The 23,897-nt window shown below is 40.6% G+C and overlaps 3 protein-coding genes across 3 annotated transcripts; 2 read left to right on the plus strand and 1 right to left on the minus strand.

Moving 5' to 3' along the window:
• Positions 1-2,630: 2,630 nt before the first annotated feature.
• LOC308136381 (uncharacterized protein) lies at positions 2,631-8,133 on the plus strand (the record flags this gene model as incomplete). The annotated part of the gene is made up of 3 exons (XM_080504718.1): positions 2,631-2,849; positions 6,105-6,351; positions 6,998-8,133. 3 exons carry the CDS (start codon positions 2,631-2,633, stop codon positions 7,357-7,359), a joined length of 828 nt encoding a protein of 275 aa, XP_080360844.1. The 3' UTR covers positions 7,360-8,133.
• A 987-nt stretch (positions 8,134-9,120) lies between these two features.
• rbm28 (RNA binding motif protein 28) lies at positions 9,121-16,799 on the plus strand. The gene is made up of 20 exons (XM_080504349.1): positions 9,121-9,394; positions 9,513-9,662; positions 9,755-9,861; positions 9,951-10,026; positions 10,113-10,205; positions 10,293-10,364; positions 10,447-10,567; positions 10,651-10,898; positions 10,982-11,048; positions 11,176-11,285; positions 11,867-11,940; positions 12,023-12,158; positions 12,717-12,781; positions 12,897-13,055; positions 13,257-13,406; positions 13,588-13,662; positions 13,809-13,929; positions 14,234-14,381; positions 15,043-15,157; positions 15,485-16,799. Exons 1-20 carry the CDS (start codon positions 9,277-9,279, stop codon positions 15,620-15,622), a joined length of 2,343 nt encoding a protein of 780 aa, XP_080360475.1. The 5' UTR covers positions 9,121-9,276; the 3' UTR covers positions 15,623-16,799.
• Positions 16,800-17,284: 485 nt separating this feature from the next.
• lepa (leptin a) lies at positions 17,285-17,848 on the minus strand (the record flags this gene model as incomplete). The annotated part of the gene is made up of 2 exons (XM_080504447.1): positions 17,285-17,620; positions 17,699-17,848. 2 exons carry the CDS (start codon positions 17,846-17,848, stop codon positions 17,285-17,287), a joined length of 486 nt encoding a protein of 161 aa, XP_080360573.1.
• Positions 17,849-23,897: the final 6,049 nt, after the last annotated feature.

Raw genomic sequence — 23,897 nt, forward strand, 5'->3', positions numbered from 1 at the left:
TGAAGCTGAATATTTACTGTATCCATCTATAATGCATGGAAGTGGTTATTTGTGGGTCTACGCATATACAACAATTCATCAAACCTCATACTGTATGTCACCTTATTTTGTAGGGATAGGAAGACTTTAATAGTCTCATGTTATTGAATTTCTTAACTTCTTTCTGTTTGTAATGTGTTGGACATTTTCACATGTGCTGTTTTCACCCAATGGGAGAAATCCAGTAACCTCATGGCCTAATTCAATTTCCATGGAGAGTACCGAAATAGCCACTGATCCACATACCTTCGGATGCATTTTGGAGACAGTGAGTTTAAAGCACGTGCCGAAAATTGTGTGTGTGTGTGTGTGTGTGTGTGTGTGTGTGTGTGTGTGTGTGTGTGTGTGTGTGTGTGTGTGTGTGTGTGTGTGTGTGTGAGTGTGTGTGTGTTCTGTGAAGCTCACATAAGAATCCAAAAAGCTGTGTTGTAAACTTTTCACCAAGTGATGACTAATACTCTTTCAAAAAAACAATTGACAAATACAAATATAAGTGCAACTTTATTGAGTCCACCAAACATACTGTATATCTTAAAACATGGAAACATAAACCCATAAACATGAGTGGTCCTAATTGGCATGTATAATTGTACCACTCATAGACAACTAATTGTATGTTGACAATAACAATAGAGCAATGTGTATGCAGACTGTACCCAAAATGTTGTTTTGAAATCACACGGAAACTTACAAGTCAGTTGAAATCCATCTTTGCTCATTAAAACTATCAGAAGTACAGGCTGAGAGACAGTGAGGGCTCGATCATTCAGACAGTCGGTCAGTCACACCAGGGTGTGATAAAAACCAGTGACCGGTGAGGACACAGGAAAACATCAACCCAGCCGTAACTAAAGGGCCTAAATGAGGAACAATGGCAGGGCAAACAAATGAGCTCAGTCCAGGACATGGCCAAATTATTGCCGCCTCACTCATATGCTATCTGAAATCATTGAGCAACAGATTTCAGTTTACACAAATCATCCCCCAACAAGACAATGTCAGCAGGGGCTGGGCTTCCAGCAGGGATAGGGGGTGGGGGGGGGGGGGGGGGGGAGACGCTCAGGACAAGACACAGAAACAAAGCTGCGTAAGCAAAGAGGAGAATAAAAGCAAGTAATGCCCCTGGTCAGGGTGACAGATAAAATGTTTATACTGTATGTTGAGTCCCATCAAACATGACATGACCATTGTCACACCTTTTCTTTGTTGGTTAGTTTATCAATTTTATATTCCATTCAATGTGAGGGGGAACGTTTTCCACAAAGAATCACACTTACTTTTGAATGAAAAGGAGCAGATTTAAGATCACTCATATCTGCCCCGTAGTTACCGACCAATACCTTTACACCACTCTACACCACAATATTTACAGATTTTTTTTTTAAATAATTTTATGTGCAGTATTTACAATATACAAATAACACATATAAATAAAAGAATAAATACATTTAAAAAAAAAACTGTCATTTCTGTCATTATGACACTTCATTCCATTGCTTTGGAAACCACTTCCCAAGGTGGTCATCTCACCCTGCAGATACGTCCCCGGATGTTATTGGAAAATACGTCAAATACATAAATGTATTATGTGCACCATGTTATCGTTTAAGAGTGTGTGTCCTGGTCTGAGTTGTACAGTCTTTCCAACTTTCCAAATGAACATGGCAAAAGAACATGGGCGTCCATGTCTGGAGGCCTGCAGAGACGTGCTTCGGAATAGTCCCTTAGAGACTAGTTTGACAGCACCGAGGTAACGATCTTGCATAGCAGCATCACACACATCTCATTTTGGGTTTCAGTGTTGTATCGCGTCTGCTTCTCTGAAGAAATTACAATTCAAAAATTAACAACAATCAGTTGTTGAATTGTTACTTATGATTGCTGAGACACACATTGTTTCATTGGCATTTAATGGCGTTTAATGGTCTCTCTCTTTTTCTTTCTCTCTCTTACAATATTCACATTCCCATGAAAAACACTTTTGCTCAATCTCTACCAGGTCATGTGACCTACTGGCTCCAAATCTGTATTTGATCACTGAAGTAAATAAGCTGATGATGGTACAGCTCTTTCTGTGAACTTTTAATGGTCGTTTTTAATAATAATCATATAAAAAAACAACAACAACCTTTATTTAAGCTCAATAACTCCCAGGAAACAGATTCCAAATCCGTGTTGGTTCACGTGTCTCCCAAATATCTACGCAGGCTGGTGATGACACACGAATTTATAATCAGTCCATATTCGAAAAACAACGCGGTAACCACATCGTTTCCAAATGCCTTTTATTTTAAAAACCGAAAGCTTGGCTATGCTCCGAGACGTTATCGTAAAATTCACAGTTCGAGCGTCCATGACAATTTCGGAGCGGCTCGCTTCACCAAACAAAACTGCCATAAAACACAAGAAGAAGAAGAAGAATCCATTATCGTCACAGCGCCGCTGGTATGCGCGCGCAGCTCTTTCATTTTGAGCGGAATCTACGGCGTTGTCCTCAGTTAAAGGGCGGCGGTGCATCTCTTGAGTGAGCTTCCCCTCTCCTCCTCTCGTCCTCCTTCACGGCGTCTCCTCCGATGTTCGCCCGGACAGCCATGAGGTCGGCCGTTGCAGTTCACCGCCTGGGAAAAAATGTGACTTTCTACGTGAATGAATTGGGCTCTCCTGTTGCGGGAGGTTTACTTCAAGCCCCCGAGGAGCCGAGGCCCCTCCTGCTCATGTTGCCCTGGTTATTTTCACATCCCGGAGCTCACGCGAAGTATTGCGACATTTACTTTCGCTCCGGCTTTGACGTCCTGGTGGTGGAGAGTGAGGTGAGAGACAAACACACACCTGTACGACACTTTACTGCAACCGACCAGTGTTTTTGGGAGGATTTACTCGTTTGTTTTCGTCACCAATGTGCTTTTACTTACTTAACAACATGATGACGTGAAGACATGCATTCATGAAATTCACGCACTATATTATACATGAGTAAATCAGCCATATTGGATCATTTGTTGCACCAAAAACTTTATAGTTTCTCTCTGGGTTTTCGGTATAAACATAGTGTGGCTATTATCCACCATTGTTGTGATAAGTTGTAAAATACAGAATCGTTCAGAGTTCCAGTTCAGACTGATAATGGAAAGAAATGTCACTATCACACTGTCATTCTTTTCTTTTGATGTGTTGGGTTTTTGTAAGTTGCCCATATTCTAGTTTATTTCAGAAAATATATGGGATGGGTATTATAAAAAAGCCATCGGCTTCAACTTATTCCTTGTTCATTTAAAGTGAATAGTATTTGAACTATGACGAAAAATAAGTTATTTTACGAATTTCCCAAAACGTACCCTAAATTTAACTCTGTGTCCTTGTTATATATGTTTAAAGAAATTAAAGTATCACTCAGGTTTCATGATAATCCTTTTCCTCCCTTAATCTCCGTTTTTCAGGTGATCTCACCAAGGAAAAGATGCTTCAACAAAGCAATACTCAACGTAATGTAAAAATTATAACACCCAGTGTTAGCATGATTATCACATTCTCCATTTATTAAAGTTTAGGAAACATGAACAAATAAAGAAGTCCTCAGCCCTCTAAAGTGTTAATTTACATCTAACTCAATGGGTTGAGAGGTGATTTAATGCTCAGTGGTCTCACCTTACAGTTGGGCTTGTCTTTCTTTGTGTGTGTGTGGGTTTTCTCTAGTTACCTCCTGCACTTCAGTCACACCTTTTGAGAAGAGAATTTCCATACGTGTGAATGTGAGTGTGTCCAACTGCCTCCCTGTGTTTGCCATGTGAGGGACTGAATGGTCCGCCTGCCCATAGTCAGCTGGTCCAGTCCCCCTGTCTTCAGGTGAATAGAGTCATATTGGAAAAAGGATAGAGTGATTAAGTTACTCCATCAGCCTTCAATTTGATCAAATCAATTTTGTTTCACTTCATGTTTACATTTGTGTAGTTTTCTTTTTTAAATACTTTCATGATTGTCTGAGAAACAAGCTTTCAATATAGATGTTGGTACTTTGGTTTTATGTTATAGGTATTGAGTTTTTTTAATTCTTTGTTCCCTTCTCACGTTGTTCTTGTCGTCCTTATCTTTCATGTTTTTCTCATTATATGATCTATTCCTGCCCTGTTTTATCTTATCTCCTTCTGTATGAGTCGGTCCTTGTATTACCTTTTCTGACCTTGCATTACCTTTTGTGACCTTTTACCTTAATTGCCTCATTTAAAGCCCACACCAGCAGACATACCTGTCTTGTGTGTTTGTTGCTTGTACCTCTCCTCGCGCTGATCTATGCCCGTTTTCTGATCACTATTATGTTATCCCTGCACGCTCCGCTGGCTGCTGAACACACGGTCTTTACCCTGCTTCCCTTGAGCTCTCTGAAAACACTCTCCAGCAAACGGCTATTTCTTTGAGACACTGTGAATGAAATGCCGCCTTCAGCAGATGCATACCATCAAAAAGTATATGATGCTTTGGCTAGTTTTTAATGGTGGCCTGAAGGTTATGGAAACAAGCTCGTGACCTTGCTGGTTCAAATCCCAGTGCTGAGAGGTCACCACTGTGGGTCCCTGAGCAAAGACCTTATTCCTGTTTGCCTTGGGAAAATATACTAAATGACAAACCACACTATCAGCTGTAGATAAATGCTTGAGTATTTATTTCACAATGGCACTGTTACCTGTAATTGAGCTCTAATTTCCAGTTCTTTTGCCACATACACTATTAGGATTTTCTGTTTTTAAAGAACTGGACAGGGGCTAGAAAGGAAAATGAGCCTGTGACAGGAATTGTTTATCATTTTTCTTTTAAGTTCACAGTGAAGTTTATTGATTACCCTTTGAGTACAAGAGATTGTCAATATCTAAAAGTATGTTATTTTGCATTCATGTTATGGCCTGACCTATCTTGAAAGGATACGGTCATATATATAATGTGTAGAGAGAGAGAGAGCTCTGCTTTTCCTTTAGCAGAAGATTACACTAATGTAGTCTCGGGTGTGCAAAGTTTTTAACAGACAAAAGATATTTTACATCTAAATGCTTCTACAAGTTGTTGGAAGAAGTCCACATGCTCCCTGTTGCTCTCAATTGTGTATGAAATGGTCATCTTGTAAAAGAAAAATGCAACCGACCATGTAACCTGCATACAAAGCCAATGTCAGAATGACCGGAGCAAAGGTTAAACAGCAGTTGCCAGTGCAGTTATTTGTGGAGTGGAACGACCCAGGACTACAAGCCCACCTTTTATTTTTGTTCCAGCTGTATGTAAAATGTACAGCGTTGTGCTTAGAAAAAGACAAACGAGTGCTTCGTTGGGCCAAAGACCTAAAGACTATGTCAAACCGAACATGTGGATCACATCTGGTCAACAGAACACCTCTGAGTCTGGTTGGAGGGAGTTTTTCCTTTCCACAATCGCAAATGAATCTGCCTGCTCATGGAGATTCTTTGGGTTTTTCTCTTTTCTCTGTTAAAGGCACCTAGAGATGACTATGTTGTATTTGGCGCTGTATACATAAAGTTGAATTGAACTGAATGATCTTCTCTGGCGACCTTCAAATTGTGCAGCCGGGAAGCGATCTCCCATCAAATAATTCCACCGAAACGGCCGTGTGAGAACTTTCTTTGAAATGTATCAAAAATGTTTTGGTATTTATTGCAGTTGTTGCTTTTGTTTGTTGTGTTATGCAAAGCTTTGTCCCTCTGGTGTCGGTGTGTGTGCGATGTGAGTAAATACTGATTATCAAACTGTTTGAACAGGCAGGAGAGCGAATCTCTTTCAAAGGCCAAGAAACCAGCAAAACGAGAGTAAACAAAGTGAGACAGATAGTCATCAAAACCCGTTCCTTTCATTTGTTTAGAGACTATGAAATTAAACGTCACCATCCCTTACAACGACAGACTTAGCTTATGACTCAAGGTCTTCTATTTGAATACATATCTAAATAGCTCCCTTGTTGACACAACATTCAAACTTCAGCTCTGCTACGTCTGCCTGGAAGCAAACAAACGCCGTGCATTGTGGAAGGCTGATGACTAAGAAGATTGAACTTTCTTCTTTCCAAGGTGAAGGAGTTCCTGTGGCCTCGCTGGGGTCTGGATCGCGGACGGAGCTTGCTGGAGTTGCTCCACACTGAACGCTTCGCCTCCCGCCCGCTACTCGTGCACGCCTTCTCGATCGGAGGCTACACATTCTCTCAGATGCTGGTGCTGATCTCCCAGGACGAGCAGAAGTACGAAGAGTTCACCAAGAGGATCCGGGGTCAAGTGTTTGATAGCCTGGTGTTGGGCTCCGTGGAGCGGATGGCCACGGGTATGTCGGCGTTCACAAAAAATCCTACAACCTCCAGTCAAAACAGATTGAAGTACACCACTTTTCTAGTCCTACCCCTCCAAAATCTCTATATTTTACATTTAAATCCATGAGATTAGTAATTTGTAGTCTAATTTTTAATATTTTAGTTTGTTTTTTGCGCACAGGCTGAGGACACTGGATGATTTTCTGCACTTGAACCTGCAGAGGGCGCATGTCGCTTCGCTTAATCTGCCAACTGTCGCCTTCGTAAATTCATTCTTGTTGCCAGGTTTATGGTCGGATGCGTTTCAGCTGAATCCAGCAGCGTTTCAGTGTTGATCACAGACTCGTGAATTCAGCGCACAGTCTCCTATGAACGGCAGAGGATAGAAAATGAGTTGCTCTGTTCACTTTTTCTAAAGTTGCTCCAAAAACGAGCCGTATTTTGGAACGAGCGCTGACACTGACGTCCAGCTGCGTGGCGATGGTACCGCTACGTCATCACTCAACGTATAATCAACCGTCCACACATTAAAGCCAAAAACGCTCTTCCTTAGGAGAAACTTTACAAGGGTCACTTTCTTTAAAACGAAATTGAGGGGGGCTGTGATCGACGTAAAATGTGCTTTTCATCGTGACTGATTCTTTCCCGCTCTCCCCTCAGGTCTCGGTAAAACTGTGTTTCCTGGCTGGGAGGCGTTGATGAAAAAAGTCAGCATGTGTTACTTCAATACTTTTCGACGCCAGACGGTGGACTACTTCAACATAGGAATCGACGCCTTTTGGAACACTCCAGTCAAAGCTCCTGCACTGTTCTTCTTCTGCGACAACGATGTGATGAGTGACTCCGAGGTTCTGACGGAACTGATCGCTTACTGGCGGAAACGCGGGATTGACGTGACGGGAAAGCGGTGGGAGGAGTCCACACACGCGGGTCACCTGAAGAGACACCCGCAAGAGTATCTGACGACCCTGAACATGTTCCTGCACTCGGTCTATATTGGCCAACTCAAGGCTAAGATGTAAAATAAACCAAAAACGAACTGTGCAATTTTTGGCCGTTAAACATTAAGGCAGGCACGTGTGTTTTTAAGCACAGTGGGTACACAGTCGCAACCCGATGAATTAGATCACAGCGGAAACCTTTTTTCACCATAATTATAATGTTTTATCTCAGGTTTAGATGAATGAAATGCTGAGATATTTACGGAATGCAAAATGTATTATGTCTAATGCATTATTACTACCTCGATAAAACCTGCATATCACGTTTACCTTGATGACATTTACATTCTCATCAAAGGGAAGGAATAATTACTTGTGTTGGTACTAGTTAGGTAATTTATACATTCATGTTTGCAATACAATATTGTTACTCTAAAATAATTTCACTAAAGGATTAATAATGTATTTTCTATTTATTGTCATGAAGTTGAACATGGGAAACTTAAAAAGACAATTTTTTAATAAAACTACCCAGAAAGAGATTAATTTGTGGATGTACTTTAACATTCCATTAATGCCATAACATGGTTTCGAGTACGTAAAGACACCAAGTTGCCTCAAATAAATGTTTTTGAAAGTGTACTTTATTGAACCTTTATTGCCATGTTGACTTCTTTAACCTTGAAGCTTCTACTACTAAATACCAAAGCTGCAGGAAACCAGTGAGCTTAATCACCTAACTCAGTAAACTTTCACCACTTGACAAATATCCATTAATGGTGATTGTTGGAAATGAAGTGATGCTGCTCATTATGCACGATAACATTAAGCTTTGCGTTTCATAACTTGAACATTTCTAACATGCAGTTGTATCATAACTTGTTTTTTTTTTTGTCTTGTATAGATTTTCTAATAAACATGAACATGACTTATTTGAAATGTGTCTATTTTTCTTTATTGGTTTATGCATCCATCTCAGTTCATACTATAAAGTATTTAATTCCGTTTTAATGTCAACGTCTTTTGCTCAGATTGCTCCAAGAATTTCTTTTTTGTTTTGAAATTTGATTTACATACCTAAAGCACCACCTGCTGGTGGAAACCATGCAACACAGTCCCTCATATTATTACGACAAGGATTTAGTTTGAACATTAATTCTTTTCTCCTGCTGTATCTATTTTAGAAACAAGCACTTAATGACGAGGGCCGATTTTGTTTGTGGGCCGAAACCTGGAATAATCAGAGAAAACCGCTCTTGAGTACTACAACACAAAGATAATCTTTAATTGTTTTCAAAACCGCAAATGTGTTAAACCTTATTATAAATATGAAGAACTTTAGTTTGGTCAATAGGAGACTCAACGCTGTGATTTATACAACTTTAGCTTTTTTGTTTTTCAGTAAGAGAAAGATTGGTTCTTCAGTGCAGATATTCAGCAGAATCTAAAGAGAACCAAACTGTTTTTGCCTCTTCAGTTATCACAGGCAATAACATTGAAACAGTCAAAAAGACTGATACATATTATCTGTGGGAAATCAAGGAACATTCCAGCTCTTGGTCAAATTAGATAAATTGTTTTTTTTTTTTACAATTAAAGTTGGTCACTTTGCACAATTATTGACACAACTTATAAGTAGTTGAGAGAGTAAACAGTGACCACCCCTGCTGACACCATGCGTCATACTGGTTTCCCCGTGATTCTTGAATTTAATCTGCAGGATTTCAATACGGGTGTGTTGCAGACCCCCTCCGGGACGATAGGGGGCGCCAGCAGACAGACTTTACTAGGAAAACCACTGCTTCCGCCACATTTTGAAGATGGCGGCTCCCACATGTAAACATGCGACTACATTTAGGAGCTTGTAGCATTCGGGACATGCGGTCATCTGGCAGCTATTTGTAGTTTGACTTTAATTGAAAGTGCGGTTTACTTGACAAACTCGTGTTGAGTTTGCGGTCCTCTCACCGAGGTGTAAGAGAAGAGAGCGTTGGCGTCATGGCATCGCAGACCATCTTCGTCGGTTCTCTTCCAGCTTCAGCCTCAAATGAACGTCTGGAAGAAATATTCTCTGAGATCGGTCCCGTGAAGCAGTGCTTCGTCGTTAAAAATAAAGGTAATGTTGTCAAAATCGACCCCCAAACTTCATGAGTGCGTAATGTCCCAATACGTGTAAACAATTTGCAATGAACAGAAGTGCATTCAGATTAAATACGTTGCTATTTTGGCTCCAGGCGCTGAAAAATGTCGGGGATACGGATTTGTCACCTTCTCCATGTTGGAAGATGCACAGCGAGCTTTGAAAGAAGTAAAACATTATGATGGCCAGAAGCTGTCGCTGTCTGTGGCGAAGAAGAAAATAAGAGACAGGAAGAAGAAATCAGGTGTGTGTGAAAAAGCATCATCCCAAGTCCATAATGAGGAGAGATCTCACAGTATGTCCACTTGAAGACTTCATTTCATCTTCCTTCTGCAGGAGAAGAGTCAGGTGAAGCTCAGAAGGAGGATGCTGAGCAGAAACCCAAGGTCATCAGGAAAAAAGCAGTGAAAGCAAGATTAATCATCAGGAACCTCAGTTTTAAGGTAAATTGTGTTCCGTCATTGTTAACTCTGAGGTCTGATGGAAGCGCATATTAAAAATGCACTTATACTTGTGGTACGTTGTGTTATAGTGCACAGAAGATGAGTTAAAAGAAACGTTTGGAACATTTGGAACTGTTGTCGATGCCTACATTCCTGTGAAGCCAGGTGAAACCTCTGACATTTGGATTACAGATAATTCATGTTTTGCCGAAGTTCACTTAATTCAACATGAATGGGGGTTTTTTTCACAGATGGAAAGATGCGTGGATTTGGTTTTGTCTTGTTTAAAAATGTGTCTGGTGCTGCAAAAGCACTCAATGCGATGAACCTGAAGGAGATAAAAGGTTAGTGAGCGAAACATCAGATTTCTTTGTTCAGGTCGTGACGTGAGATTGTGTATCACTTTGCTTATGTCATGTTTTTACGTACAGGTCGTCAGGTTGCAGTCGACTGGGCTTTACCAAAGGACAACTATGTTGCGACACAGCAATCTTCAAGTTCAGGTACCATTTCCTTTGTACATATAAACAAGTATGACGGTTTAATGTTTCACATCTTGGAAGCTAATAGCCCTTCATGTAATAGACAAAAAGAAAACAGAGGAGGCCAATGCAAAGTCAGAAAGTGGCTCTGAGGATGAAGACGGCGATGAGGAAGAAGAACAAGACGGGAGAAAAAAGACACCAGAGGCACCTGAGAAGAAAAAGTGTGAACCTTACCTTCATCTACCCTTGTAACCAACGAACAAACAGTCGAATAAAACGTTAATTCTGTGTGAAATCTTTCCAGAGTGGGTCTCAAAGCAGCTGCCAAGCAGAAGGAAGAATCATCAGCTGATGAAGACGATAGCATGCAAGAAGATAGCGAGGAGGACGATGATGAGAATGAGGAGGAAGAGGATGAGAATGAGGAGGAAGAGGATGAGAGTGTGGAGGGAAACGAGGAAGCTGATGATGACGACGATAGTGAGAGTGACTTTGATTTGAATGATGACGAAGATGACAGTGAGGAAGAGGACGATGATGACGATGAATCGGGTATAAATGCTTTTCATGTTTCTTTAAGCTCGAGGTCTCCCACGCTCCTCCAGGTGTGTCATGTCTCCTGCCTTCATTTTCAGCTCAAAAGAAAACTGCAAACAAGCAACTTCCTTCAGATGTGAAACAGGGAAGAACGGTTTTCATCAGGTTGGTGAACCTTTTCTCCTTTTAAATCTAAACCTGCTGTCATACAACCTTTTTGCCGATGTCGCCCCCTTACAGCTGCTCTCATTACTTTCGATTAATCACAATTTCTTAATTCTGACCGATGCAGGAATCTCTCCTTTGACACGGAGGAGGAGAGACTTGAGGAGGTCCTCCTGCGGTTCGGAGAGCTGAACTACATTAAGGTTGTTCTCCATCCAGACACGGAACACTCAAAAGGTAAGCCTGGTGTGCCCTTCACTGTTCCAAATGTGAGTAAAATGGATTTAAAACGGCATTAAAAGGAGAATAAATAAGGTTTTTAATATAAAGGTCATAAAACAAGTATGGTCTCTTTGTTCATTCAAGCGCCTGTGCAAATATTAATGTTTTAGGTCCTGATTTAAAAGAAGTGTGTGTGTCAGCAGACTTCAGGTGTTGAGGAAGTTTGTTCCCGCTTGGTAAACCTTGTTGAGGACCTCGTGGGTCTAGATGTTTCATATTGTACAAGGTAATCTCAGACAACCTATTGATTTGAACACAACTCAGTGGACCAGTCGACCTTCCAGAGTCTGATCAGTGGAGACGGTACATATCAACCCGCTTCAATCACCTCAACAAAATGTCATTATAACGTGCACACAGTCATTGTCTATTGACACACTACCAAGAAGTGAGTAGATTATGTTGACGATTCAGCAAAATAATGCCAGACCTGCAAGATTTATCCCTTTCTTGTCACAGACTCCGACCCCATTCAAGACCGGTTTCAATGTGATCATCGCGTTTGATTCGGTCGCATTTGTCTTCTGTTATTCCAGGTTGTGCGTTTGCTCAGTTTAAGACTAAAGAGGCTGCAGACAGCTGCGTCGCTGCAGCACAAGATGACACCGAGGTAGTGGAATTAAGCCCAAATGGTCTCCTTGTTTTGTGCGACGAGTTGATGTCTTGTTGTGACCCTGGTCTATTTCACACAGAATGGCGGCATCCGTGTGGACGGCAGGAAGCTGCTGGTCGTGGCAGCAGTGAGCAGAGACGATGCCGTGAAGCTGAAGGTCAATAAGACCAAAGTAGAAACGGGCAGCAGAAACCTGTACCTGGCCAGAGAAGGATGTGAGTCAAAGCTTTGCTCTCTTCTATTATCCTTACTGAATCTATTTGAGTCCTCAGAAATATAAAGATAGCGTATCCGAGAAACGAAGAATGCTCAAGGTTGCAGCTTGCGCTGATTTTATCTGAAGGTGAAGAGCAAAGCAAAGAGCCAAGGTCCTGCTGTACAGGTGTCGGGAGCAGAAAGGCATTGGAATAATGCAAAAAGTAGCTTTTTAAACTCAGGATCTGACACATCTGCTCCGAAGTGGCCTTTTCTCTTGCGTTTATGGCACTTCAATGTGAGCATGATTCACAGTACCTGCAATCTATTCAGAAATGAATGAAAGGCATGTCTCTTTAAGACTGTCTTTATTTCCCACAAGTGCAGTGTAACATATGTTGTTTTTTAAATTTGTTTTGCATCACATAATGCAAATTATTGCTGCAGTATCTCCATTATATAACCGAGCACTACATAACTGTCCTGCATGGACAGAAATGAAAGAAACACATCTTAAGACTTTGAATTGCCCGTGAATCTGTTTGTATAATTTATTCTGCACTGACCTCAATACACAGTGGTCCGTGCTGGAACCAAGGCTGCAGAGGGTGTTTCTGAGGCCGACATGATCAAAAGGACCAGAGTGAGTTCATTTTTTTTTTTTCACTATTAGCGTTTAATCTTGGAACGCATACTCGTTCATTAGTTATACCTCATTATGTTGTTGTTCTTTCTTTTTTTTAAATTTTATTCTATAGTTTGAAGAAGTAAAGAGGGCCAAACTTCGGGACATAAATGTGTTTGTGTCAAAGACCCGCCTGTGCATCCACAATCTGCCCAAGTCTGCGGACAATAAAAAACTCAGAACGCTCTGCTTTCAAGCTTTGAAAGGAGTCAAGGGAGTTCGCATACCAGAGGTGATTATCAGCATTTATGACATCAGCTTGTTTGGGGTGAACACTGCTTGTGCTTCATATTCAGGTGGGATCGGCTCCAGCACCCCATGATCCTAAGTTGGGCAAAGCGATAAAGAAGATGGACAGTTTCTGCCCATGCGTCCGGTGGAGGAATTTGTATTCACCATGTTCCTTTTTGCGTTTGAATGTGTGTCTTTTTAGTGTCGGATCATGTACGACAGGAAGCCAGAGAAAGGCCAGGTGATGGGACAGTCATTAGGTTACGGCTTCGTTCAGTTCGGGGACCACGAGCATGCTCTCAGCACGCTTCGCCACCTCAATAACAACCCTGACATCTTTGGGCCCAATAAGGTACGCGAGCAGATTAATGTGAAGGTCATTGAGGCTGGATTATCAAAATATCTTGCCTTTATGACCCTTTTTATTTAGATTTGACATCCAGCAAATGCATTTCATTGTCACTTGGTTTTGTACGCATTTGGTGTCTTTGTTGTTGTTTCATGTTTGTGTGCTTTGTCTCGTTTTTTTTCAGAGACCTATTATTGAGTTCTCGCTGGAGGATTTAAGGAAACTCAAATTAAAAGAGATGCGGCATAATAAAAACAAGGTGTCTATTCTAAATTCTGTGACAGCTGGCAACAATAAATCTGTTTCTCATCAGAGGAAAAAAAAAAAAACTACCTCTGAAATTCACCTACAATTGAATTAACGTGTTGTTTGTTTGTTTGTTTGTTTCGTTACTGTTTTTATCAGGAGTTCGTCCGTAATCAACATCTTAAAGGACAAAAGCCTCAGAAATCTGGAGATGGGAAAGGATCAATAAAGGGCGGAAATAAACCACAATCTTCCAGACAGCAGGCTGGAAAGCATAAAGGTTAAAGAATGATGCAAATGTTTCTTCTGTATTTAAAGATAGATATTCTGATTTATCAGACTGTAAATAGAGATTGATTCAAGTGAGTTGTTGTTCTCCTTTTAAATACTATTAAAATATTTGTTTAATGCATTTATACATGCAGATTCTTACTCTTACACAGATTTAATTCACTGTCATGTAAAAGGTGTTTAATTTTTGTCACAGCAGTGCATATTGTTTCACTGCTGTATGCATGTCGTTATGTGATGGAACGTTACTTTACTGTTGTTGTTAATAATCTCTCGACTTCCCATTTTTCCAGGACCGCCTGGTAGTTCAGGGCAGCAGAAGAAAGGCAGCCATTACTCAGGCTTCCACACCAACCCCGAGGTTGAGCACATAGATCTAGAAAATGGGAAAAAACGAAGAAAGGTCTTGCCTTTGCCTTCTCATCGGGGACCAAAGATCAGGTAGTGTTTCATATTGCCTTTTTTTTTCATTTTGTTACATCTACACATTATATTTTTAATTCAGAAAAAAACCTCTGAGCATGCTTTGTTGACTGGCATCCAGCAACTGTGAATTAAATAGTTGTGCAGTGAAAAGAAAAGGAAACTATATATTAACTACCTAGACTTGATAGGAGTGTGAAGCTGAAGGTTATAGAATCTCAAGTTGGTCTTTGACGACACCAGCAGCAGTAGCGTTTGGCCGATCATGTTCTCAAATAAACTTTTGCTTTTCTCAAGTATTTTTTTTTTTTTTTAATAGGATATAACAAAGAGTTCCAGACAAATAGACACAGTGAGAATATGTTTTCCTTCCGTCTCCTGTGTTACAGAGGTGACGACTCCCATTTCATCTAATGTGATTGGTTGTCTGTAAAGTGCATCTGTGACAACACCGTTTTTGTTTTTTTCAACTGCTCACAGGTTGTCCTCGTTGAAAGTAACTGAACATAGATGTGACACTTGTGAATATAGTTGCAACCTTTTCTGAGTACGAGGCACAAACAACCAGTCAGGGACTCAAATAATCAAAACACGTGGGAGATCTGGCAATGACTCTTTAGTATGGATCGGCACCAAAATACAGATTTTTTTTTTTTTTTTAACCCTTTGTACTTTGCAGAATGCGCGACAAGGGCAAGCAAAAGGCCCCACCACCCAAGAAGGCAAAACCGGGTTCCAGCAGGAACCAACGTCATACAAGACCGATGGAAAAACCAACACAGTCCAGAAATCAGGTTTGTCTGAGATGTCATTTAAATCACCTCCCTGAGTCCTGATGTTCCAAACTTCTTACAGTTACGAGTAATGGAGGCCACTCTGCTCATTGGGTCCATCAAAGGACCAGAAGATTTTCAGTATTCTTCCCCAGACCATTCCTCTTGACTTCATGCTTGCACCTTTCCAAATCATGTGTAATCACCTGAATTCTGCCTCGGTGGACTCCAATGAATCTGTAGGAACATCGGAAGGATGATCAGTGGAAGCGGGATACGTCGAAGCTCGATTTTGCGCTTCTGATTTTGCAAATATTCCAAAAAAAGCTTTTTTTCTCCATTTTTCAGATGGTCAAGATGCCTAAGAAGCAATCAAAGAGGAAGGAAGGAGACCACTTTGAAAGCCTGGTGGAGAAATACAAGAGCAAACTGATGGGCAGCAACAAGAACTCCCCTGTCAAAAGAAGCAAATGGTTTGATAACTAATGCTCCTGTTGTATTTTTGATGTGCTTTGATCTTAAGTTCCCGAGGGAACAGTGGTCCTGCAAATTTGACATGACAAGGTGTGACAATGAACATTTTTATTACGAATCAGTTTCCAGCCAGACTGTACAATGGATGGTGCCTGTGTGTTGAACTTCATCCACAATGTTTCTCTATTTCTCTAATCTAAATAAATGTTTTAACTATGTAAGAATAGAGTTCTCTTGTACACATGTTTTATTTAGTTGTCTTTTCAAAATGAAAATAATGACACTTAGCCCTTTATTGGCCAGTTTATATATATATAAAATTGTGCGTCTTTGTTTCCTTCTACAGCTAAATAAGGCAATACATGAATAGAAGACATGTTTGTTGCGTTGATCATTGAGAGGCGGTACTTGTGTAGTATTCTCTAAAATAGCATAAATGCTTTAGTGTTTGGCCTCTTTGCTTTAGCAAAGTATCTCCTTTTCTCAGTGATTTCAGCTGATTGATTGCATTAATGTAAAAATCTGCTTGAACATTTGCACTGCATACACAGGAAACTGCTTCAATTATGTATTTCAGACCTACATCCAATAAGTCTAAAAGGTAGTATCTAGTGTATTTTTATTGTAAATAGCACATTGTATTGAGAGAAAGTATTTATCAATCTTGAATAGGCAAAATTTAAGCCCATCTAGAAAATGTTGTAACTGGGTTTTTCTCTACTTAGCAAAATATTTGAATGTATAAATGTAATGGATTTTTAAAATCAACGGAATTTTTACGTATTTTTCAACATATCGTGGCTACAATTTTTGGTTAACACATTTTAGACACACCCTGTGAAGGGTTAAATTGTTGGTCCTCATTGTTGTAGTATTTGGCCCATTATTCACGCATCCTTTTAATTCAATAATGACAGTGTTTTTGTTGTGCAACATTTTACCGGAGTTGATCATAAGCTGGATATTTTTGGTAAACGCGTCCTGTTCACGTACCCTGCAGGCACAAAAGGAACTTATTGCCCAATATATCCACCTGGTCGGGCTGCCTCTTTTATGCCATTGTGTTTATTTTCTTCAACCCTTTTTGTTTTTTCTCATTTGAAAGCAATGTGAAAACACATTTCAACAAATAGGTTTTATTGACAGTTGTAAAAAAAAAAAATATGGCAGACAGTTTGAAAATATACAATATATCACATACAGATATAAATAGCTGTCATGGAAGAGCTGTTGATATTGCACTGAAATAAAAGTTACCCTTTATCTCTTTGGTTTTTATATGAATGGCAGTTTTTCTTGGCTAGATTCAATCTGGTTTTAGGAATTTCCAGGGATGACGGGACAGTTCATTGACATTTCTTTTGGCAGCAGCAAGCATTACACAGCTGATTCAGCGTCAATTGAGAAATCAATGGAAATGTCCACATATTACTCAGCTTTTCGACAACACTGGTTCCAAACAAAAGCTCATCTATGCCTTGTATACCCTGATAAAAAAGACAGTCCTTACAAAAGACATGTTCCCGTATATAAATAAATACATGGCGTGTATAAATATATGCATTTTGGAAAATACAATACATTGCAATGGACCCCGACAGGGAATGTAAAGTCACTTTCCAAATATGACAGTCGGGGCAGTAACTTACAAAGCTTGGTCCTTTTGGACACTGTTTAACAGGTTTTAAGCGTATCCAGGTTCTTCAGCAGCAGGTTGAGGAACGCCTTCACTCTCATGAGAGCCTCCAGGCTCACGGTGTCGATGAACTCTTTCTGCCTCTGGAGGTCCTGCAGCGCCCTGGGCAGCGCCGGCTTTGGACGTTGCTCGCTGCAGTGCCTCTGCCCCCACTGGCTGAGGTAGCCCGCCAGTGAGGAGATGTCGTACTTGATCTGAGAGACCCCGTCGAGGGCGTCGGAGATCAGGCTGTTGTAGCCCTCCAGGACCGCGACGACGGAGGAAAGGCCGTCCAGGTCGTTCTCAGGTGGACTGAGTGTCAGGCCGGGAGGATCCTGCAGCAAAGACATGTTTTAATCAAAAGTGCGTCGACTGGTAAGCTGCTTCACCGTGAGCTGCAGCACTGGGACTACCTTGAAGTCTTTGTTCAGTCGGACCACCAGCTGCTCTGCCATCCACTTCACTTTCGATATCATCGTCACAACTTCCACCGGCACAGGTGCTGCTGTGCCCATGCTCAAAATGTGAAGCAGAGAAAACAGGAGGACCAGGGAGCCTTCCATGGTTGCAGTATTTCCTTTGGTTTCCAGTGCAGCACTTGTATTCCTGAAAGAGGGAAGGAATTTCCACATAGATTATTAGAATTAGTACAAAGGCTCAATTTAGTTTTGTGTAATCTCACAAAAATTCCGCAATCTCATCATGTCACACACGCTTCCGCTTCTGGGAAATTACACAATCTGTTTGAATATGGCGGTAAATAGTTGTGATGGAGACACCTACGACTGGGCAAGGTGCAAAGTCTAACTCTCAGTGCTTTGCATGGAGAAGAAAAAGATTCATTTAGTTAAAATATAAAAACTCAACTTCTCAAATATCAATAGCTAAGTTGTGAATAAGTTTACACACACACACACAAATACATGTACATACACAACACACAGTGAAACAAAGATGGAAGAGTTGACTCCTTAAGAGTTGACTCCTAAGACGTGCACAGAGATGGAGAGAGGAATTGACCTTACCTCGGTTGGTGTCTGAGAATCTGCCACTGTTGGGCTCCATCAGGACATCTTATAGTGGAGGACTGTTGACTCATCTCTTACTCACCTCTCCCCTATCCCCTTTCCTCCCCTACCACCCCCTCGCTTACCTCTCCCTGTCTCATACCCCCCCCCCCCCCCGAGTCCCCCGGTGGTGCTGCAGGAATCAGAGTGCAGGTTGAATATACGTATAAATACACTTTTGGTAACTACCAGACAACAGTTTCGTTACGGGGCGGTTGTGTTTTCCGCAAATTCAGATCCAGGACTGTATGATTTTCATCTTCTTTTGAAATAGCTGAAAAGAGTTAAACATGCCTAAATTAATGAAACTAACTATTTTGCTCTTTTCAGACGGATTGGTACGATTCAAAGTGACTCAGAAGATTTAGATGTAAAGCATTTAAACGTATGCTTCTAATCAATACAATACATTTTTTGGGGTGTTTTCAACGGAATCAGCATTTAGTAAAAACTCCATCTATAATACACAGAATGGACATATGTGACATACTTGTTTTCTATTGTTTTTTTGTGTTTGTTTATTGTTTTTTTTCCCCTTCATTGTGTGACAATGTATAAACAATAAGGTAAGACCAAAAAAACATGTTTAAGGCAGTAGAAACTTGAACTTCTTATACCAAAATATGTAAATGCTGAGGGAACCATAAATGAGCGCGCAGAGGTGCGTCTAGAAGTATCAGTCTTTTATGCTGAGTGTTAAAATACAAGAAGAGGCTTCAAGTATTTTCAAAACCAAAAAAGATAGTAGATCGACTTAACTATAATAAATATGCAAAGAAATCATTTGAAACATCAATTTAAGTAAGTCTTGATGAGGATTAAATTAAATGCCAAAAGCTTTAATAAATGTGCAACAGTGTTTTTTTTTTTTCACTTCAATGTACTGGGTAGATGTATTCTCCACATATCTTTGTAAACACCATTGCCTAATGCTGCTACTTACCAAAATGAACCAGGCTCATATTTACCTAGGACACAAGGTCACAGTGTGAGTGGACAAATGGAGGTGGATCCAAAATGCATTAATGAATAAACAACCAAAATAACAGATTTCAAACAGTCAAACGCTCGGTTGTTAAAAGTTTACATCCTCAAATCTTCAGTTAAATGAGATCTTTCAACTCTCTTTCTGGGCTTCTTGGAATATCTGTTATTGAAACCTTTTTTTCTCCTAAATGCTGCTATTTTTGGAACCAGATGTTTGTTGTTGCTCCATGTTTAAGGAGGGGGAGTGGCTACACGGCGCACGTTTCTGTTTCTCCGCAGGAAAAAGTTCAGTGAGGCCAAGAGTATCTGCGTGTTCCATGTAGAAACACAAGGCCATGGTGGTAATTTTCAGTTTTCTCTCAAGGTAACTTACAGTAAACCCCAGTAACTGTTATTTCTTTATGCACATGAGAGCTCATAAAGCAGTTAACACATGGCCATTGCCCCACACTGAGCAGGATAAACACATGTGATTAAAAAAAAGTTGGAAAACATTCAATGGGCATATTTCTGGGAAGTCAAATAAATGTGTGTCCCACTTATTATTCCAACGGGAATTGTCTATTATTCATGACGTTAAGACTAAAACGGATCACGTAAATGATATCATTGATTTGTGGTTATTGGAAGCTAATAGCTTCCAAATATTGCTTTAACTCTTTTTTTTTTTTTTTTTTTTTTTTTTTTTTTGAAGAGAGACTCTTGGACAATTTGGCGGCTCTCGTGTCAACAACAGAGTTGATTTCATTGCAAAATACGTTTCTTGCACATCTGGGATGAATAATGGATGCTGGTTTTTAAATTCTGGGATTTGCCTGCAAGTATGTGATGCCTCAGTATACAGGAAACCTTTAGAAAAAGTGATCAGCAAGTGACCAGCAACTAATGCATTGGGTTTTAATATCGACCGTGGAATCAAATGTATCTCATTTGCTCATTTGGAGATGAAAATAGCTGTGATGGTTTTATCTTTAATGTTTGAGATAGATCTGTGGTATCGGTGGTGTTGCTAATTAGGGTTATTCAAGATGTTTTCGCTCAACTGCAAAACAACAATTCATAAAAAGGATGAGTCAAAGGTACTTCCTCTTTGCCAGACGGAGAATTTAAAGCTGTTTATTTGACCTTTGACTCTCTGCGTGGGCCAATTAGTGCCAAAAAGCACGAGACACATTTTTGTGTCTCTGTGAAAACTTGAAATGCGTCACACCAGTTTGGTTTATGTTGAGGTTTCAGGTGTTTTCTGTAATCATAAAGGATCAATCAAGCTGCATCCCTGTGGGACCAGAACTCACCTCTTGGAGTATGACAGAAGGATGCTGCAAGGCCTCATTAACAATTCATGAAGAGTTTGTGTCACATGACTTATGGGAGCATATGAGTCACATCCTTAGAAGAAGTGTGTGCCTATCTTTTATCAAACCACACACACACACGCACGCACGCACGCACGCACGCACACACACACACACACACACACACACACACACACACACACACACACACACACACACACACACACACACACACACACACACACACACGCACACACATTGCATCATGTCATGTTTTCATTCAGCCTGTAAGGCTTAGGAGAAGGTATGCATTTACTTTACCAGTAAGTCATGCCGAGTGGTAACCAGGACAGAAGGTTGCCAAAGTGTCACACTTGCAGGACCATGTTAATGGGAATTGCATGGTGTCGGATTACTTGTCCAGCTGCAGATGGAAACCAGGAATTCCACTCAGCAGGATCTGCCGCCTGTGAGTCAGGAATGACGGGAATTCTAATTCATTGATTCCCCCCTGTGCTGCCGTTCAGGTCTCAGTCCCCCCCCCCCCCCCCCCCCTCCGAGTGACGTTAACGCAATAAAACCTGTCTCAAAAGGCCTGAATCAGCATCTGCTCAAAGATGACTTGAGGCTCATGCACAGGTCCGGTCACAGCAAGAAAAAGCCTCAGAGTAACCGAAACATTCAGCAGCAGAGGTTGTTTTACATTTTAAACAATATAAATATCACACATTTTGTCGAGGATTAAGGGAGGCAGAGGATTTAACACCTGACTGAATTCATGCAGATAATCACTTGTGACATGTTATGCAATATCCCAAGCGGTCAGGTTCACTGGTTGCTGAGGCTTTTTTCCCGTCAGCATATTGTCAGGAGGCCTCATATTCCTGTAGATTTTAAATAATAGACTCGAAACACACTTTGGGTCTTCCGTGTCCTGCAATGGTAAAAGTTCTAGTTGAAAATAACAGAAACTGACAATAAATAAGACACATACTTTTTTTGTACTTTAAAGATGAAAGGTGACTTTTTTTGCTGCCAACCAACAATCTGTTCAATGGAAATATAGATTTGAAAAAAAAAAGATTATAGTGTATTTGGCAATGTTTTGTTTACTTTATTGTACTGAGTGACTTACTGATGCATTTGCTTTGCGTTATACCTTAATAGACCGACACGTGGGAAAAGCTGTAAAACTGAATTGTTCAGAAATCACGGCACAATTGGGAGTGGTTGGACTTTACTGACACTACCCAAGTTTTTTGGGGGGGTTCCACTACCGTATCAACATATTCAAGATTAAACAAAATAAATAAAATGCAAAATATTTTAGTTAATGGAAGCCCTGAGCAAATAATTGTATTTTAAGGCCTGATTTTAAAGAAGTGAGGATCGCAACAGTCCTCAGGTGTTCAGGCAGTTTGTTCCACAGGAGTGGAGCGCAGCGTAAGGACTCATTCCAGTGACTGTTAAACTTTGTGTTTCTTCCTCTTTCTCTTTCAGTTTGTGCATTTCTTGTTTGATTTTGAACCTCAAACGTCACGTCTCGTCTCTTTTTCAGGTCACTTGTTTCCCTGTTTCTGTCTGCCTTCCCGCAGTGTGTGATTACCTGATTACTGCTTAATGTGGTTCACCTGTGTCTCTTCTGCCTCAGTGTGTATAAGTTCACTTCCCTCATGTTCCTTTTGCCACATCGTTTTTCTGCCTTTGTGTCTCGGTGTCCACCAATCTTCCTGTATTTTCCTCTCATTTCCTTGTATACTGACCAGTTTTTATTCTCTGTGACCTGTGGTTTGGATTACCCTTTGGATTCCTTTGCTCAGTTTGTTTGGAACTTGTTCTTATAAATAAACCTTTTGAACTCTACCTTTGTGTGCGAGTCTGACTTTGGGTTCTGCCAGTGTTTGTGGTACGGAGGAACGAAAAGCTGCTTCACCTTGTTTGCTCCTGACTCTGGGAAAACTGAGTAAACCTCTTTCAGTTTAATATTCTACAAGTAAATCTGAAATGTATTTTGGTCTGAGACCACTGAGAGCTTTATTGACCAGAGGTAAGTTATTGAAGTCAATCCTTTTGACACACAGGCAGCCAGTGCAGAGAGTTAAGCTCAGGTTAAATGTGCTTGACTCTCTTTGTGTTGGTGAGAACTCTGGATGAGCTGCAGCTATCTAACACGTTTTTTTAATGACACTTACAAGCACATTGTTGCAATAATCCAACCAACGAGAAATTAATGCATGAATAATTTTCTCTGAATCTTGTTTGGCGAGAAATCCTTTAATTCTTGCAATGTTTTTTTTTTTCAGACGCAAGTTGATTTTGTCATTGTTTTAATGTGGTTGTTGAATTTGACTTCTGAGTATATAGTCACACTCACATTTAGAAGAGGTTTGATTCCTGCTGTCTTTGGAGCATTTGGAAGTAAAAAAAAACATCTTTAAAAAGGTTGTGGGTGAATGTCAAGGCTGCAAGTTGTGGGCTAAGATGCTGGACAATGTCAGGTAGAGATGAATAGGTTAGAGGTTAAAAATGTGGCACATTAGACAAAGTATTTTTGTGTGGAGCCACAGTTGTTAGTCATGATTCCTGAGGTAGACCGGCTGATGTTCATTCTTATCTGTGCATTGTTGTTGGGTGAAGTAGGATATATAATCCATTGATTCTTGCATCAGATAACAGTTTAGAAGCGACTGATGCTGAGGGATTAGTCAGTCTGTCCCCTAAACACAGTAAATGCATTTTTAATATATAATGAAAGTAGGAGTGTTTAACTCACACAGTCACAGCACCATTCACACGGTGTATTGACTAAACACACCTGCTCAGACTGTAACAACACCACCTCCAAAAGCTCTTGTGGTGACAACAGTGGCTGGTGGAGAACATGTTCCTTGATCCCTCCATGAGCGTTGGTGGCCTTCATTTGTATTTTGCTTGAGTGTGACTCAACCCTCATTAGCAGGTCGATGACACATGTGTCCAGTGGGGTGGTCAGGTACCCTCACAGGTAATCTCGCACGCAGACCATGCTGATGTAAGTAGTTTCTAATGGTGCTTCTCACTTCTCGTAAGTGCAGGGAGTTGAGTGGCATTTATCAAGAGGGTTCTGCAAGACATCATCCACGATGAAGCGGTCATCAGTGTGGGATGTGGCCAAAGGGCGTTTGCTTCTATGCTTTTCTGTGACTCTTCCAATCTTTCTTTCTTTGTCTTTCTTGGAACTTCGTCCTCTCACCTCAGTCACGTCTGTCTGAGAACATCCTGTT

This window comes from Blennius ocellaris (genome assembly GCF_963422515.1).
Source record: "Blennius ocellaris genome assembly, chromosome: 11".
NCBI lineage: Eukaryota > Metazoa > Chordata > Actinopteri > Blenniiformes > Blenniidae > Blennius > Blennius ocellaris.